The 17,575-nt window shown below is 37.5% G+C and overlaps 1 protein-coding gene across 2 annotated transcripts in view; it reads left to right on the forward strand.

Annotated features, from left to right (window-relative positions):
- cdk5rap2 (CDK5 regulatory subunit associated protein 2) overlaps positions 1 to 17,575 on the forward strand; it is a 59,668-nt gene that overhangs the window by 4,254 nt on the left and 37,839 nt on the right. For both annotated transcript variants that reach the window (XM_073824101.1, XM_073824102.1), the window contains exons 2-25: positions 243 to 301; positions 797 to 861; positions 1,825 to 1,935; positions 2,379 to 2,455; positions 3,025 to 3,139; positions 3,223 to 3,404; positions 3,782 to 3,923; positions 5,564 to 5,617; positions 9,400 to 9,534; positions 10,312 to 10,431; positions 10,820 to 10,912; positions 11,038 to 11,256; positions 12,032 to 12,202; positions 12,291 to 12,401; positions 12,535 to 12,672; positions 12,767 to 12,946; positions 13,030 to 13,224; positions 13,980 to 14,171; positions 14,316 to 14,448; positions 14,623 to 14,762; positions 14,851 to 14,967; positions 15,834 to 15,980; positions 16,265 to 16,377; positions 16,469 to 16,608. In XM_073824101.1, coding sequence (XP_073680202.1) covers positions 243 to 301; positions 797 to 861; positions 1,825 to 1,935; positions 2,379 to 2,455; positions 3,025 to 3,139; positions 3,223 to 3,404; positions 3,782 to 3,923; positions 5,564 to 5,617; positions 9,400 to 9,534; positions 10,312 to 10,431; positions 10,820 to 10,912; positions 11,038 to 11,256; positions 12,032 to 12,202; positions 12,291 to 12,401; positions 12,535 to 12,672; positions 12,767 to 12,946; positions 13,030 to 13,224; positions 13,980 to 14,171; positions 14,316 to 14,448; positions 14,623 to 14,762; positions 14,851 to 14,967; positions 15,834 to 15,980; positions 16,265 to 16,377; positions 16,469 to 16,608 — 3,149 coding nt within the window. The remainder of the gene's footprint in view (positions 1 to 242; positions 302 to 796; positions 862 to 1,824; positions 1,936 to 2,378; positions 2,456 to 3,024; positions 3,140 to 3,222; positions 3,405 to 3,781; positions 3,924 to 5,563; positions 5,618 to 9,399; positions 9,535 to 10,311; positions 10,432 to 10,819; positions 10,913 to 11,037; positions 11,257 to 12,031; positions 12,203 to 12,290; positions 12,402 to 12,534; positions 12,673 to 12,766; positions 12,947 to 13,029; positions 13,225 to 13,979; positions 14,172 to 14,315; positions 14,449 to 14,622; positions 14,763 to 14,850; positions 14,968 to 15,833; positions 15,981 to 16,264; positions 16,378 to 16,468; positions 16,609 to 17,575) is intronic.

Raw genomic sequence — 17,575 nt, forward strand, 5'->3', positions numbered from 1 at the left:
AAAGCGTCCACAGACGTATGCATTGTCCATCCTCACAATGTCTGTGTGTGTTTCCACGAGCTGGATAGTAGAGTAGAATAGACGCTGTGGTGTCGAGTGTAACCGCTGGATATTTGCACCTGCTTCATGGATGAACGCTGACAGTTTTGCGGTTGCATTGTATTTGTCTTGCAGTTTTGCTTTTGTAAATGTATTTAAACTTCTCTTCGGCTCTTTGTGTTGTGTGTGTGTTTATGTTGCAGTATTTCCAGGCTGCCAGAGTCTCTGAACAGCGGCAACTTCAGCATGGATGACATGACAGGTACAAACAATCTCATGTCTTGTAACATAATCCTTTGAGCTGAGAATTGCTACCTCATGATGGATGACAAGATTGGATCACATTCATTCTCTCTTAGCGTTGATACAAAAAAAATGCATTTAAAAATGACACCTTATAAAATAATGTATACACACACTTTTACACACAATACACATACACAGAAAACAATAATGAGCAATAGAGATAGAGAGAGATGTAGAGAGTAATAGAGAGTGTTTATGCAAAAGAACAAGATAAAAAGACATTTATTTTGTTCTTTCCTTCCAGCATTTTACCTTTAACTCTGTAATAAAGCCACACAGTCTGACACACTTGTTGTTTTTCTCTCTTACGTGTCGAACCACATGGTTTTAATCAGATTTTCATCAAAGCCTCAAAGGGTCAAATGAAAATAAGTGAGACAATGATCATTTCTGGAGTGAACAGAACCCTGTTTGTTGTTCATTTGTTCGTCTGTTGTCTTGTCGTCCGCAGCGCCTCTGTTTCCAGGGCAGAGGATGTCTCCGGCCAAAGCTCTGACCATGAAAGATTACGAAAACGTAAGTACAATAATGTAAAGATGTTTGCTTTTGTTTCCTTTTAGTTAGAGACCGACTTGGTGAGCTTTTTACTCAAACAGCCTTTTTAGGCAACTGCGCGTATGATGCCTAAATCATATTGTTACTTGATATTCTGACGGCACCCATTCACTGCAGCTGATGCATTTTGAGTTGGAGTATATTTTCATTAGTTTTTTGAACTTCATTTTAATGGATCGTGTTGCAACTATTTTGGATTCCAGGCAGTAATGATATTCTGGTATGGAATATCTGCCTGTCCATTTAAGGAAAAGTGTTTATTTCTTTGTGCTGTGATAAAGATCTATGTGCATTCCTGTGGCTGAGTGTGTTTGAATGAGAGAAAGTGTATTTGTGTGCTACTGAAACACAGAGATCTTTTAAAAAAAAGTACGGCTGCCCATCACTGTGGCGTTTGTGGTTATTCCAGACTCGTTCCATTTCTATATCTTTCTTTCCCTTCCCCCTCTTTCTGCCCCAGATGTTGAAGTGAAAAACGCTCGGAGGACAATGACGCACAGTTCACTGCCCTGCCAGCATCTCTCTAACACACACATTCATGCCAACCCTCATTACTGACCCACACACAGTCTGTTATAGTCGCTCTGTTTCGCTTTTAGCTCTCGTCTCCTCCCTCCCCGTCTCTCTTTCAGTTATTTGGAGAACAGCTTAACTCATGTTTATTTATGAGTGAGTCTGAATATTGTAATGAGGAAGAACTGAATGTTCAGAAATATTTTAGTATGAAAGAATGTTCAGCCAAAATTAAGAAGGTTTTTTTTCCAGTTCGTGAATGAGTCGTTCAGTATGGTTTTGTGAACTGGATCATTTATAAGATTTGACTTAAAAGAATCTATAAATATAAATTCAAATGTGATCCTTAAAATATTCTATTATATGTAAATAAAGAGTATTTTGGGAGTAATTTCTGCGGTTCCCCTGCAGCAAATCACAGCTCTGAAAAAGGAAAACTTCAACCTGAAGCTCAGGATCTATTTTCTGGAAGAGCGTGTGCAGCAGAAATGTGATGACTCAACCGAGGACATTTACAAAACGGTGACTGACGCACAGTCACATACAAACATACAGTACACACATATGTGACCCTGGACCACACAACCAGTCAAAATACATTGTATGGGTCAAATTATTATTTTTTTCATTAGGATATTAAGTAAAGATCATGTTCCATGAAGATATTTTGTAAATTTCCTACTGTAAATATGTCAAAACTTAATTTTTGATTAGTAATGTGCATTGCTAAGAACTTTAAAGGCGATTTTCTCAATATTTAGATCCTAACAAACCATACATCAAAGCAAAGCATTATTCAGCTTTCAGATGATATTTAAATCTCATTTTAAAGAATTGAACCTTATGGCTGGTCCAGGGTCACATGTGCACACATTCATACTTGCACATTTAAACAAACGGTTGTTTTGTGCTTGATTATCTATATATTTTTTTATTGTAAGTAACTTTTATGTCTCTGTGTGTAGAACATTGAGCTGAAGGTGGAGGTAGAGTCAATGAAACGAGATCTGGCTGAGAAACAGGAACTGCTTGTGTCTGCATCGTAAGTCCTGCCCATTTGTTTACTTCATGTTTTTACTAATTATTGGTACGACATGATAGAGCATTAAGCGATTAATCTTGATGCTTGTTTGTTGAAACAAGTGCTACATTATATGTCTTGATTTTTGTTTTATCAGTTTGACAGTTTTAAAGTATAGCGCTATTTGATTGGTCCAAAATTAAATTCCATATAGCCATTAAACATTAAATTGTTCTGATTGTCTGTGATTTCATTACATAGTGGCAACTTTTTGCTTTAAGTAGAAAGTCACAGTTTAAAAAAAAAAAGTAAATATTATTTTTTATTAATTTCTATCTATTTCACTGAAATGGCTAATAATACTAAGAAAATATAGCTGCAAGCAGCGATTACCGGGGTTCAAGCGCTTTAAGGCTTTAAAGCACTACGTGCTTGAACCCCTAATAACATTTTTGTTGACAGTGCAAAGTGATGAAAACCTGTACACACCTGGTCATTTGTGCTTTCAGATCAAGTATTTTCAATTGAGCACATGCAGAAGGCGTTGGATGTAAGAAACAGATCAAAATAGTGTGTTTTTGTTTGTCTAGGAAAGCATTAGAGAGTCTTGCCAATCGAGGTGTTGATGATGGCAGAGAGAAGATGCAGAGAGAAATGGCCTCACTCAGAGAAGCTTTCAGCGCTCGCATTCAAGAACTCGAGGAGGTAAAACAAACCCCACAATGTTTATAACAAATGCTTGGGAATGTGTTCTCCATCTTTAGTCATTGCTTTCTCTTTCTCAACAGTCTCTGCAAGCTGCCCAAGAGGAATTGGAAAGCATGGCCACCATTGCTGAACAGGAAAAGCTGAAGAATCTTGGATTGGAGAAAGAGCTGCAAGCTGCCAACCAATCAGGACCCTCAAATGATTCAGGCTCTACTCCGGAAAGGGTCAGAGAGCTCCAGCAGGCCCTTCAAGAAAAGGAGAGGTGATTAAAGGAGACATATTATGCCTCTTTTTACAATATGTACTATAAGTCTCTGGTGTCCCCAGAATGTGTCAGTGAAGTTTCAGTAATATTATAATAAGATCCCGAAGATTCAGTGTCACAGAAAGAGCAAAATCTGAGCAGCTTCTTTTTTTTTTACAATCTTGCAGAGAAAGGCTTATCAAAACAAAGTTACTGTGTTGTTCTTTTTTGCGTTTTATGGGTTGGTTTATGCATTAAGGACTTATATTTATTATAGCACTTAAACACAGGAAAAAGTCAGATTTTCATGATATGTCACCTTTAAAAGAAATTTAAAGGTTTACACTACATTAAAACGTTTAACTATTAACATAATCCTTGTATAATTTCTTCAGTGTTATTGAGCAGCTGCGAGTGTCACTCAAAAATCAGGACACCATGATTGGAGAGCTTCGGAAGAATGACCCGAACCAGCCAATGGCAGAGCAGATGGCACAGTTGAACTCCCTTATTGGCCAAAAAGACAGTCAGCTGCAGGTTGGTCTCCTAAGGCTTTGTTACACAGATGAGTTAAAGTGATAGTTCTCCCAAAAATGAAAATTAACCTATGATTTACTCACCCTCAAGCCATCATAGGTGTATATGACTTTTTTTTTTTTTTTCTTTCAGACAAATGCATTCTGAGTTATATTAAAAATTATCCTGGCTTTCCCAAGCTCTATCATGGCAATGGGTGTTTCTCTTCAACCAGTCAAAAGTGCACCCGTCCATAATAAAAAAGGGCCTCCATATTTATATAAATATCTATATTTAAACTGTAATAATTACTTTTCTCTAGATTGTGTTTCTTACAAAAATGCATCGATTTTGCTACAGGAGGAATTTATTCACCTCCCAGAGCTGTGTGGAGCACCATTTATTATAGATGGATGCACTTTATTGGACTTGTTTTGGACTGTTAAACAGAAGCACTCTGCCATTGCCATAATAAAGCTTGGAAAAGCCAGGACATTTTTTAATATAACTCTAATTACATTTGTCTTTAAAAAAAAAAAAACATTTAGGATGCCTTAAAGGAACACTCCACTTTTTTTGGAAATAGGCTCATTCTCCAACTCCCCCCGAGTTAATAAGTTGATTTTTACCGTTTTGAAATCCATTCAGCCGTTCTCCTGTTCTGGCGATATCACTTTTAGCATAGCTTAGCATAGATCATTGAATCCTATTAGACCAATAGCAAATGACCAACGAGTTTCCATATTTGTTGTATTTAAAACTTGACTCTTCTGTAGTTATATTGTGTACTAAGACCAGTGGAAATGCAAAGCTGCGAGTTTCTAGGCTGATAAGATTAGGAACTACACTTCCATTCCGGCATAATAGTCAAGGAAGTTTGCTGCCGTAATATGGCCGAAGCAGGCGAAGTATTATCAGAAATGAGTTCCCAGCTAGTTTAGCATTAGCACATGTGCTGCGTGGTATTACTGCTCCTGCTTCAGCCTTATTACGGCAGCAAACTTCCTTGACTATAACGCCGGAATGGGAGTGTAGTTCCTAATCTTACCAGCCTAGAAACTCTCAGCTTTGCATTTCCACCGGTCTTAGTACACGATATAACTACAGAAGAGTCAAGTTTTAAATAGGACAAATATCAAAACTTGTTGGTCATTTTTGAACGTGATGCTATTGGTCTAATAGGATTCAATGATCTATGCTAAGCTATGCTAAAAGTGCTATCGCCAGAACAGGAGAACGGCTGAATGGATTTCAAAACGGTAAAACTCAATTTATTAACTCGGGGGGGAGTTGGAGAATGAGCCTATTTAAAAAAAAGTGGAGTGTTCCTTTAAGGGTGAGTAAATAATAAGCTTATTTTATTTTTTGGGTTAACTAACACTTTAAGGCTGCTCTGTGCCTGCCCAAAATGTATAGTTGCTTTGGCATTTTGGACTGTAGTTTACAAGTGTACAGTTAAAATTGCTGTGTAAATGCATTTATGTCTTCTCATTACCCAGTCTGTATAAAGACACATAATTGCCAGGTTTGAAATGCCTCTGTGTCGCCTTTGCAGTGTACATTTGGCATTCATTTTGTAAAGCACAGCAGCTTTCATACATCAAGGTTTTTGCTCTCTGTAACACACATGCACAAACACTGAGTAATGATTTATGTTACAGGCTCTTAGTGAAGAACTAGACCGTGGGAGAGAAAATGCTGAAAGAGACAAAGAGGTAAGCAGACAGCTGTTCACATTCCTCTTTGTAAGTAGTATAGAGTAAAATTTACTTGTAAGCAAGCCAGCATGATGATATCAGCCTGTGTGATTCATTGGGAGGCTGTTTCCCACATAGGGCTTTATGAAATCATTTTTACTTTTCCCCAAATTCCATTAAAAATTTTCAAATACTTTTTTTTTGCATATGAATTTTTCAGATTTTTTTTTTTCTTTTCTGGACTCTGTTTTAATTGTTAAACTAAGAAGTAAAAAGCATATCTAATAAATGAAGTTGAACAAAAAATATAAAAATTTTCTATGAATTTTAGTTTTTTCTCAAATTCAGTTTTATTTATTTACAAAATTAGTTCTCTTTTTTTCTGGTAAATATTCCTTATAAATGTTTTAATACTAATTTTATTAGTAGTAGTGGTACTATCTTTATATTAAGTAATATATTTCTATCACAGTTTAACCAAACTTTTATTTTGACCAGGGTGCTGTGACGACCCATAAATTTCTGTTTGAATATGATATGACAATAGTTTTTCTCAAAAAAAAAGGCAAAATGCTCATGAAGCGACTCTCAGTTCTAGAGTTTGTTTCTGTTCAAGAACTCCTATTTTACAGACTCTAGTCTATATCGCATTTTTATTTAAATGTAATGACCTACTTTTGATTTATTCATTCAAAATTTAGCAAATTCCGTTTTGATGACTGGATTGTGCAATTCTGTCCATGTTTTCCAAACCTACCTACATTAACAGAAAACGGGCTTCGAGTGGTTGAAAGCTGATTCATCTATTCCAACAGCATTCAGATTTAAATCGGTTCATTTAACAGCTTGGTCCCTGTTGCAACCCATGTAAAATTATTACTAAAAATCCTATCTTGTAATTAAAAATGACAGTAAAGCTCAATAAGTGTGAGAACCCAGTCGAAGGGCAATGTGCTAAGCTGGATTAGCAGGTTGACAGCAGTCTGTGACTGTTGCAAATGGAAATCAAACATTAAAAATTAAATATCTGTTAAATTAAAATGATGCTCAGTTTGGACAGGTTTGTGCAATTGTATATAGTTTATAAGTGGTTATATCCAATTTAGTGATTGCTAAGTGGTTGTTATGTGTTTGGCCAAGGTTAAAAGTGTCTAAAATCTCTGCTATTCTGGTCTGTAGGTTCGTAGTAGGGGTGGGAGAAAAAATCGATTCATCTAACTATCACGATTCTTTTTAAAACGATTTAACAAAACAGTTGCTGCAAGATCTAGTGAGAATTATTCCAATTCTGCCCAGAATTCTCTGTTATAAACAGCGCTGACTTGCGTCACAAAACCAGAAGTATTAATGCCAACTATAACCATGGTGTTGTGGTAGAAATAATAATACGTTTTTAATGAATTTCCAGCACTTTAAAGCTCTAAAATGATCCAGTTTGAATGTTATTGTTAATGGGATCACCAAAATATACCTGCCTTAAAGGTTGTATCAGCGATTTCTAGCCTAAAACATAAAGTGTCAATTTCAGCTCACCTTTCTTCACGATCCGCTCGCTGCCTGCCCCATAAATTGTCTGTGAAAAAACCGCGTCTCTCTGGTCAGCCTAGGGTCCGAGATATGCCAAAAAAACAATCGACGCTGTTAACTATTCCACACATAAACAAACAGTGTTCCAACCAATCAGCGTCAGGGGTTTGGTGTTGTGGACTTTCCTACTGGTGCAGGGATGTGAGGGAGGCGGAGCGAAAGTCCACAACACCAAACCCCTGACGCTGATTGGTTGGAACACTGTTTGTTTATGTGTGGAAAGGTTGGTAGTGCCGATTGTTTTTTTGGCATATCTCGGACCCTAGGCTGACCAGAGATGCGGTTTTTTCACAGACAATTTATGGGGCAGGCAGCGAGCGGATCGTGATGACAGGTCAGCTGAAATTGACTCTTTATGTTTCAGGCTAGAAATCGCTGATACAACCTTTAAACAAGGTAAAATTTGTTTTGCTGGGAAAACATGACTAAGATGATTTGCAAAGTAACATAGCACTTTATTTTATTTCAGAAAGTATTTTTTCTACTCATTTTGTTAAACATTTGAATCGGCAGCTTATCATAGCATAAAAAAAATTGCAATACATATCATATTGGCACCCAAGTAGCGTAATAGTATTGAATCCGGAGGTAGATGTATCGTCCCATCCCTAGTCCGTAGGTGAGATTTTCAGGAGAATGTAATTCTGATTGGTAAAAGAGGTGGAATTGGCTTGGGGGTTGTTTTGATTATCAGAAATTTACTGTTTCATGCATATGTTTAATACTAGCATGTAACATCCTCAAGGCACAGCAGGAGCATCAGTGGCCCAAATACTCTTCACATCGGATGGCCGCTGAGCTTAGTGGATTACTCTCTGCGTGTGTGTGTGTGTGTGTGTGTGTGTGTGTGTGTGTGTGTGTTAGCAGTCGTGCACATCACCCAAAGGATTTCCTGTGTGTGTTTGTGGATTAAAGGGTTTAAATCTGCGTGTGAGCAAGGCAGTTCAGATTGAGTGCAGAGCAAGACGGACAGAAAGAAACGGAGGCAGATGGACAGCAAGATAGCATGCATACAGATCAGAAAACTGTAGCGTTGGTCTGGTGAACATGCGTGACCCATGCCGTGTCTGTGGCGTGTGCGTGCAAGGCGGTCAGTGTCGCTGGTTGTTCAGTGCATGTGGCCGTCTGAGGTTAGCGGTCGTCCTCTCGCATGTGTTGGGCGTGGAGTTGCAACGAGACGGCCGCAGTGAGTTTCTCTGCGGGAAATGCGTGTTTTTACTCGAACGTGTCGTGCAATGCGACGTTGCCATTGGACAGCTGCAGGAAAAGCACGCTGTTCAGCTGCAGCGGATGCAGAACGAGAGAGATGGACTGAAAGCGCAAATCACAAACAAATACAGACAACACAACCCGACCAAAACGGGTGGAAATGTATTTGTTAAACAGGATCTTCAGACTGCAGCAAGCTTAAATACTCTAAAACAGCTGCAAAGCATTCGGCGACCTCAACCGGTTCAACCAAAGCAGCACCATACACGGATTTCAAGCATCCAGGATGCCCTAGGAAGAAGTCAAGTGCTTGTTTTTGTGAATTCAGGTGGTGACAGCCAACAAGAGAAGTTTAAAGGTCGATTGAGGAGGTGTGTGAGTCTTGAGCCGATTAGTAAAACAGGAACGGATCGATCACAGCGTTCGAAATGGAATTCTTCACGTTCAAGTTCTAAAACAGCTAGTGGGGTGGTAACCCGACCTCGCTCTCTTAGTCGAGACTATTTGGATGTTGTAAATAAGAAGAGCGCTTTGATTTCAAGGTCAGCTTCTCTCCAATCAGTGGCCATGGAGCAGCATGACCACGCCCTCATCACTGCATCACCTCTTAGACAGACACGCCCACTGAGAAGCTCCACCCCCGCAAATGTAGAAACAACCTCGCTGGTGTTTGATATACTGCAGCTCTTGAAATGTGTGCAAGGAGTGTGGCCTGTCCCACGATGCAAAAGTAGCAAGATTCCAGTATTAAAAAATCCAAGTTATATGCATGGAAACGCCCACTGTGGTGTGTCTGGCAAATTGAGGCTAGAGAGAAGTCTGAGAGAGATGGAGGAGGATTTTAATGATGAATACATGCCTCTACAACTGGAGGTACACTGCTGATTCACTTGGTGTGAGATTTTAATGACCCTCTGCCTTCTCAAATAATATATAGGAGATTTGGCTAATGCATAACAGTTTTTTTTAGCAGCAAATTAAATGCATGTTTTTGTCTGTTGCAGGTGTTTATTGAAAGGCAGAATGAACTGAGCAGATTGGAGCAGAAAACCAGACAGCTGACTGAAGAGCTAAACACAGCCAAGAACAGCCACCAGACCCTCAAACACACACTAGAAGAAACAGAGAGAGAAAAGAAGGTAAATGCTGTGCAAACCAACCCTCTTTGCATAAAAGCAAAACTGCAGGCCACAGTTATTGTAGTAAACTAAAACTTTCGTAACTTGAAATAATGTATATTTTTATATTTTTGAAATAAAATATTAAAAAACTTAATTGGTTTCTAAATGTTACCCTGAAACACAAAAACTTGCAAGAAGCATGGGTATGTTTGTAGCAATAGCCAACAAAACATTGTATGGGTTAAAATTATTAATTTTTCTTTTATGCCAAAAATCATTAGAATATTAAGTAAAGATCATGTTCCATTAAGATATTTAGAAAATTTCCTACCATAAATATATTAAAAATTAATTTTTGAATAGTAATATGCATTACTAAGAACTTCATTTGAACAACTTTCAAGGTGATTTTCTCAGTGCACACTCGTTCATTTGTTGCGTCTCAGCCAAATATTGTCCTATCCTAACAGTACATCAATGGAAAACTTATTTATTCAGCTTTCAGATGATGTATAAATCTCAATATAAAAAAGTTACCCTTATGACTGTTTTTGTAGTCCAGGGTCACATATATGAATAAAGTAAATGAATGATAAAACATTAAGAAACTTTAAAAAACAAAACACGGAATAAAATAAAAATAATGAATACTTTAACCAAAATTTAAATATTTAAAGAAATGAAATATCAAAAATAATACTTTTTAGAAATGGATTCTATGCACACAAAATCTCAAAACTAAAAGTTGTCATTAAATTAACAGCAAAGGATGTGAAAGTCCTCTTTGTGTTTTAGGATCTTTCCGATGAGCTGCAGGAGAGAGAGATGGAACTGGCTGCGGAGAAGAAGAACTCTCTGAAACGGGACAAAACCATCCAGGGCCTCAGTCTGGTTCTCAAAGAAAAGGAGAAAGAGGTGTGACTCAGTCAAAGAATTAAAACTGGTTATTTACTTATTTTTGTTAACTTTTATTATTAGAATTAAAATAAGTAGAGAATAAAGAAGAAGATTACAATTTATTTAAAAATAGTTCTAAAATGCTGAATTTCGATCTTTTTTTTTGTACCGGTGATAATACAGACATAAATCTGAAGCTAATACTTTACAGCTGACTTTAAATTTACATTTTTGAAATTTAATTTAAATCTTTCTTTTGTGAATGTGGTATTTACTTGAATTTGTTGTCAGAGTGTAATTAAAAACAGTCTCGCATGATTTCACTCAGAGAAGTGAATTAGTATAATTAGTATGCCTGTGACAAAACCTATATTTCTTTCTTTTTTTTTTTTTTCAATCTCTTCAGATTGAGGATCTATCTGGTGATCTTCAGGAGAAAGATCAGGCTCTGGCTAAGGCTCGAGAGGCCCTTCATAAGGCCAAACTACAGAAATATCAGGTATTTGTGACTGTGCACTTCAGTGATGACCCTGAGCAGTTGATTGACCACTGAAACTATTGTCATGCTGCTTGGTTGCTACTCATCACTCATATAATAGTGTGCATTACTTGTGTGTTTTCCAGGGAGCTGAAGACCAGCAGTCTTTACTCCTGGAGCAGCAGGCTGAATTGTCACGGCTCCAGGCGGAGGCTCACTCCTCTCTGTTGGAAGCCCAGAGGCTGCAGCGTGTGCTCGGCAGCAGAGATTCAGAACTGTCCCTTCTTCAGCAGGCCAAACTTGAACTGGAACAAGAGCTGGAGCAACTACAGCAACAGAAAAAGAAGGGAGACAAAACTATAAACGTGGGTAGCGCAGACACACATTGCGATTAAAAAGCAGTATTTAACTAAATAATTATTTCAAAAGGTTTGGTTCGTTAATTAGAGTTCATACAAGGTGGTTAAAGTGCATGAAGTACTTGAATTTGACTTTTAAAAAAATTTAAGACCTAGAAATCCCTTGAAAATAGCAATATTCCCAAAGAGGTACTTGAAAAGTGCTTGAATTATTGAAAGTATTGAATGTATCTGTAAAGTAAGTGTTTAATTTTTTTTTAAACATCTTTAATATGTCTTCACACAAAATTCACACAGAAATACTTTTTTTCACCTATTTCATTAAATAACACTAGTAAATAAAACTAATAAAACAAAATAAAACAGTACTAGTACTGACAGTGTCATGTAAACATGGATGAAGACACAAAAGGGGGAACAGATGAACTGAATGAATGGATTAAGTCATTTACGCTGGAACCGCTCGAGTTGATTCAAACTTGTGACTTTGATCATTCATTTCAAGCAGTTCACTAGCAAAAACCAGATCAAATTACAAGAGCCAAACATTGTTGAATTTCAGCATTGCTTGTAACGATTTTAAAAAGCATGTAGTGATGGGTTTTTTGAAACTACAAATCAGTTAACCATTGCGTTTCGAAGTGCTCCGACTGGGATTTCAGATCGCATACCACAAATCATGATAAATTATGCTCAAATGAACCATATCAGTCATTTTTAATAATAATAATAATAATAATAATTAATTTGAATAGTTTTTACTTTTGTTTGTTCACTGCAGGATCTTCAGAACCAGCTGAAGAAGCTAAACGGTGCTCTGGCTGACAGAGAGAATGCTCTAGAACAGCAGCGCTTGGAACAGCAAGAACAAAACCGTGCTGCTGAACAAAAACTACAGAATACCATAGAACGACTCACAACCAGTCTGAATCATAAGGACCAGCAGCTGCAGGTACATAGATACACTTACCCACACACACTTACAAAGCTTACACACAGCACCTTTCTGTGCTCGCTTACTCATACCTGTTTGTTTTCAGGACTATATGAACATGGTTAAAGATCTGGAGAAGAACAGAACCCAAGAGGAAGGTGATCCAATGGTGGCTAAACTGAGAGCACGACTGAAGGAGAAAGAGAAAGCACTTGAGGTTTGTGGCTCTTCGTTTAATGTTTTCTGTATTTATATGCAACCTGCTTAATTCAGATAATGATTCTAGGTGGATGGTCGTATGTTAATGATTTGTTTCTCTGTTTATTGTGTGCGTTATTGTCTGTGAGCAGAAAGCCTTGGATGAGAAGTTTGCAGCCGTGGAGGAAAAGGAAAATGAGATCCATTTGCTGCAGCTGAGCTTGAGAGAGAAAGAAAGAGATGTGGAACGTCTCAACAACCTGCTTTCACACAACGAGGAGACTATTAATGTAAGAGAGAATTTGCATTAGTAAATGTGTCATTTTATCACATTTAAGTGCTAATGTAGAAAAGCAGATGCTGATTATTCCTCTTTGTGTGCAGAGTTTTGATGTTCTCATAAAGGAAAGAGATCTTGAGCTGCAGCAGCTGTTGAACTCGCTGAAAAACCTTCAGAGATCTAAAGACGAGACTGAGCAGAACCTTCAGAGGGCGCTGAGAGAGAAAGACGCCATTATACAGCACTTACAGCAAGCACTGGACAACAAAACAAAAGATATGGAGGTAAACACACTTTAGTTTTTGGTGCAGGTGTGAGTCAGAATTTGATTGGTGTGAAAGTGTTTTTTTTTTCCATCGCTTTGCAGGAGATGGCCAATAGGGTTCTGAACCAGTCAGAGTCTCAGGGTCGTGACCTCGCAGAGCAGATGAGTCAGAGGTTAAAGGTCACAGAGGCGATGCTGTCAGAGGCAGTGAAGGACAGAGAGAGGCTAGTGACTGAGAACCAAACTGCTGTAGAAAACCTGCTGGTCACCATTAGCAGTAAAGACCAGCTTCTGAAGGTACTGAATACCAGTCTAATTTTGCATCATTGAGATACTATTATGGTTTTGTACAATTTAATTGTGGCTTTTTATTTTACAATTTTCCTTGCAATTGTGAGTTTACATATAGCATCTCTAGCTTTTTTCTTAAAATTGTGAGATATAAACTCGCAATTCTGAGAAATAAAGTCAGAATTGCAAGATATAAACTCACAATTTATATCTTGCAATTGTGACTTTATAACATGCATTTGTGAGTTAAGTCAGAATTGCGAGATATCAACTTGCAATTCTGACTATTTCTTGCAAATGAGTTTATATCGAGCAATTCTGAAAAAATGCAGGTTTATATCACAATTAAAGGTTTATGTCTTCATTTTTCAGAATTGTGAGTTTATATCGAGCAATTGTGATTTTATAACACACAATTGCAAGAAAAGTTTTGAAAAGAATTGTGAGATACAAACTTTCATTTGTGGGAAAAAATTGCAATTCTGACCTTTTCTCAGAATTTAGTTTTTATCTTGCTGACATTATTTCTCGCCATAGAATTTATATTGCGCGTTTTTGAGAAATAGGTCAGAAATGCAAGTTTTGTATCATGCAATTCGGAGAAAAAAAGTCAGAATTGAACAATTTTAATTGAGTTTTTTTTTTTTTATATAAATGGAAGAAACAGGCTTCCATATGATGCACTTTTACACTAATGCTTGATATGTGAACTTATAAGCACAGTTTTCTATCGCTCACAAATGTCTGTTTTGTGTTTGTAGGAGAGTGCCGAGGGTCACATACAGGCTCTGAATGATGGTGCAGCAGAATTGCAGGATCTTCGTAAGCAGTTGGCAGACATGCAGCTGCAGCTCAGAAACGCACAGAGACTGAATGCCACAGCCACGCAGAACGGTCACCTAGAGACTGCTGAACTACGTGCAATGTTGGCAGAGAAGGATGCCCTCATCAATGTGAGACTCTGACCTGTAATCTTTTGATCTCAAGGCTGTTTTCACAAATTGATTCCTCAGTCCTGAACTGGAATTGCTCTAGTGTGCGAGCAGTCATGTTGTGGCAAGTAAATGCTAAATGATGTTGTTCTCTTGGTTTTATAGAAGCTGCTAGACCGTAGACAGGAGAAAGATCGCATCCTGTTGGAAATGAAGACGAGTGAAGCTCTTCCTCCTCAGGTGCTGGAGCTCAGACAGACCATTGAGGTGCTGCAGGAGAAACTTGAGAAGAGAGAAGGTGAGAGTGTGTTATGAATATATAAGCAAGAATGCAAGAATATGTAAGTTTTATAGTAATGATACACAAATGGGCAGATTACCATGATGTTTTTGTCAGAAATATACCATGCATTACTTAAATTCAGCTTAAATTATATCTAGACTTAACATTTGTGTATGTGTGTTTTTCTAGCTGAGCTGAGCAGGCAAAACAGTGAGGAAACTCTGGATATAACTACAGTCAGTAAGAAATCAGCTGTGGTTTTGAAGAAAGAGCTTACACAGAAAACAGAAGCTCTGAATGCAGCTCTGAAGAGAGAGAACCAGCTCAAGGTCTTTAATTTGAGATCTTATGGATTTAAGGTTTTTTTTTATTCAACATGTGAAGTTTTTTTCCAATAATTGTGTGTGTTTGTGATAGATTTCTCTAGCAGAGCTTCAGTCCACGGTCTCAGATCTGGAGTCCCGATTAGAGGGACAGACAGTAAATATTGAGTCTCTAACATCAACACTCAACACTAAAGAAGAAATCATTACTGTGAGTATAAATCAGTCACATACACCACCATTCAAAAGTTTGTGGTCAGTTTTTTATTTATTTAGCAAGAATGCATTAAAGGAGAAATTCACTTCCAGAACAAAAAAATTACAGATAATTTACTCACCCCCTTGTCATCCAAGATGTTCATGTCTTTCGTTCTTCAGTCGTAAAGAAATTATTTTTTGAGGAAAACATTTCAGGATTTCTCTCCATATAGTGGACTTCTATGGGCTCTAAACAGAAGTATTATCTAGTGAAAGGATTAGTTATTTTCTGAAAAAAAAAAAATTGGCAATTTATATACCTTTTAACCTCAAATGCTCATCTTGTCTGGCTCTGTGTGTACTCTGTCTATTCTGGTTCAAGACAGTTAGGGTATGTCGAAAAAAACCCTTCTTATTCTCTCCTCCAACTTCAAAATCATCCTACATTGCTGCAAAAGTACCAACCAAGTATTTACAAAGTGAACGCGCAAAGAAGTTCACTAGATAAGACCCTTCTTTCTCAGCTGGGATCATTTACAACCATTTTAAGCTGCATTAAAACTGCATTTTGGAAGTTCAAACTCGCGGACATCATTGAAGTCCACTATATGGAGAGAAATCCTGAAATGTTTTCCTCAAAAAAAAATTTTTTTTCGACTGAAGAAAGACATGAACATTTTCGATGACAAGGGGGTGAGTAAATTATCTATTCATTTTTTTTCTGGAAGTGAACTTCTCCTTTAAATTGATCAAAAGTGACAGTAAAACAATGAACAGTAAACTATTAAACTTTCAAGGCACACCTAGCATGATCTGTGAGGTTAGTTTACATAGTTTAGTATATGCATCTCTCTGATTTTGTGGGGTTTTTTTTTGCAGGAGCTGCACCAGCATTTGTCTCAAAGAGGGGACAGTCGACTTCCTCTGACCCGGGATCAAGCGTCCCAGCTGGGCGAGAGTGAATGCAGCATCTCCTCTCTCCCTCAGAGAGAACGAACCATCATTGGAGGGGATCGCCAACAACAGGTACATGTGAACACATGCATGCATTCTTTAAAACGATAGTTCACCCAAAAATGAAAATTCTGTCATTAGTTACTCACCCTCATATTATTCCAAACTCGTAAGACTATCGTGCATCTTCTGAACTAGGGTTGTGCAATTAATCGAAATTCAGTTCTAATTTTGACTTCGGCTTCAAACGATTATGAAAATGCAATAGTCGAGATAAGGGTTCATTTTTGGGTGTCCCTGTAAGCTGATACCTGAATCTCTGAATTTCTAATGTTGATTTCCTTTTCATTTTGTAGGATGTTGCATCTCTGTCTGATTTACTGACTGAACAGAAGGATTTAAACCGAGCTCTGAAAGCTGAGCAACATCTCTACTCTGATCTCATCAGAGCCGTCAAAGAGCGTGACAGGTGTGTGCGACATTCAAAAGGTTGTACTGTTGAAATGTGATGCTACACACTTAAAATCTGCATTTTAATGATGTTTTATGTCTCGTCTCAGTGTTGAGAGGCTGCAGGCATTGCAGTTGGAGCTCACAGCTGTGTCACTACTCAGACAGCAGCTGGAAAGTGGAGTCCAGATAAACATGGAACTGAAAGATCAGCTAGAGAAAGAGATCCAAAGAGCCAAACAGAGAGAAGGTGCAGTACAGACGGAGAGTGCAGAAAACTAATCAGATGTCATGCTACAATCTCACAGAATAACAAAGTCAGAATCTTTCAGTTTGTTCACCCAGCAATGATGCAAGGCCTGTTTAAGGCCAGAGCTAATGGGTTAAGATTTTGCCAACCAGGTTGTTGATTCTTATTTAAATCAGCCATGTATTTGGTGTAAAGCAGGACACACAATAACAGCACATCCAGCATTAACATCATTCTCATTGTTCATCCCCACATAACCATGCTTTAAGTTATATGAAAGCTTGCATTTCTCTTTTTTTCTGACTTGCATGTATGTTTGTTCTGTTTTCTTTTGTGTTGTTCTGAAATTTTCTGGCATTTTTTGTCCCTCTTGTTTGTCTCCCTTTTTCTGCTCTGTTCATTCATTCCTCTGTGATTATTGTTTATAGATAAAATATTCTTTGTAATAAAGTTGTTTAAATGTCTGTGTGGCTCATCAGCACTAAAACACTAATACATTCATCTCATCCCACCCTGCCTTATACACATATGTGACCCTGGGCCACAAAACCAGTCTTAAATAGCATGGGTATATTTGTAGCAATAGCCAAAAAAACCTTGTATGGGTCAAAATTATTGATTTTTCTCTTATGCCAAAAATCATTAGGATATTAAAGAAATATTAAATAAATATCATTAAATAAGTATTATGTTCCATGAAGATATTTTGCACCCAGATTTTAGATATTAAAATCTATCTCGGCCAAAAATCCGTCATATTCTAACAAACCATATATCAATGGGAAGCTAATCTATTCAGTTTTCAGTTGTATAAGTTTTGTATAAGTTTTCAATTCAAAAATTGACCCTTGTGACTGTTTTTGTGGTTGGGAGTCACATATAAACCTTCACTTATTCAGCCTGTTTTTCTGTGTATACTAATGACAACCTTTCCAATCAATTCATTAACCATAATTTACATTAACCT

Source organism: Garra rufa, chromosome 19, assembly GCF_049309525.1.
Source record: "Garra rufa chromosome 19, GarRuf1.0, whole genome shotgun sequence".
Lineage (NCBI taxonomy): Eukaryota > Metazoa > Chordata > Actinopteri > Cypriniformes > Cyprinidae > Garra > Garra rufa.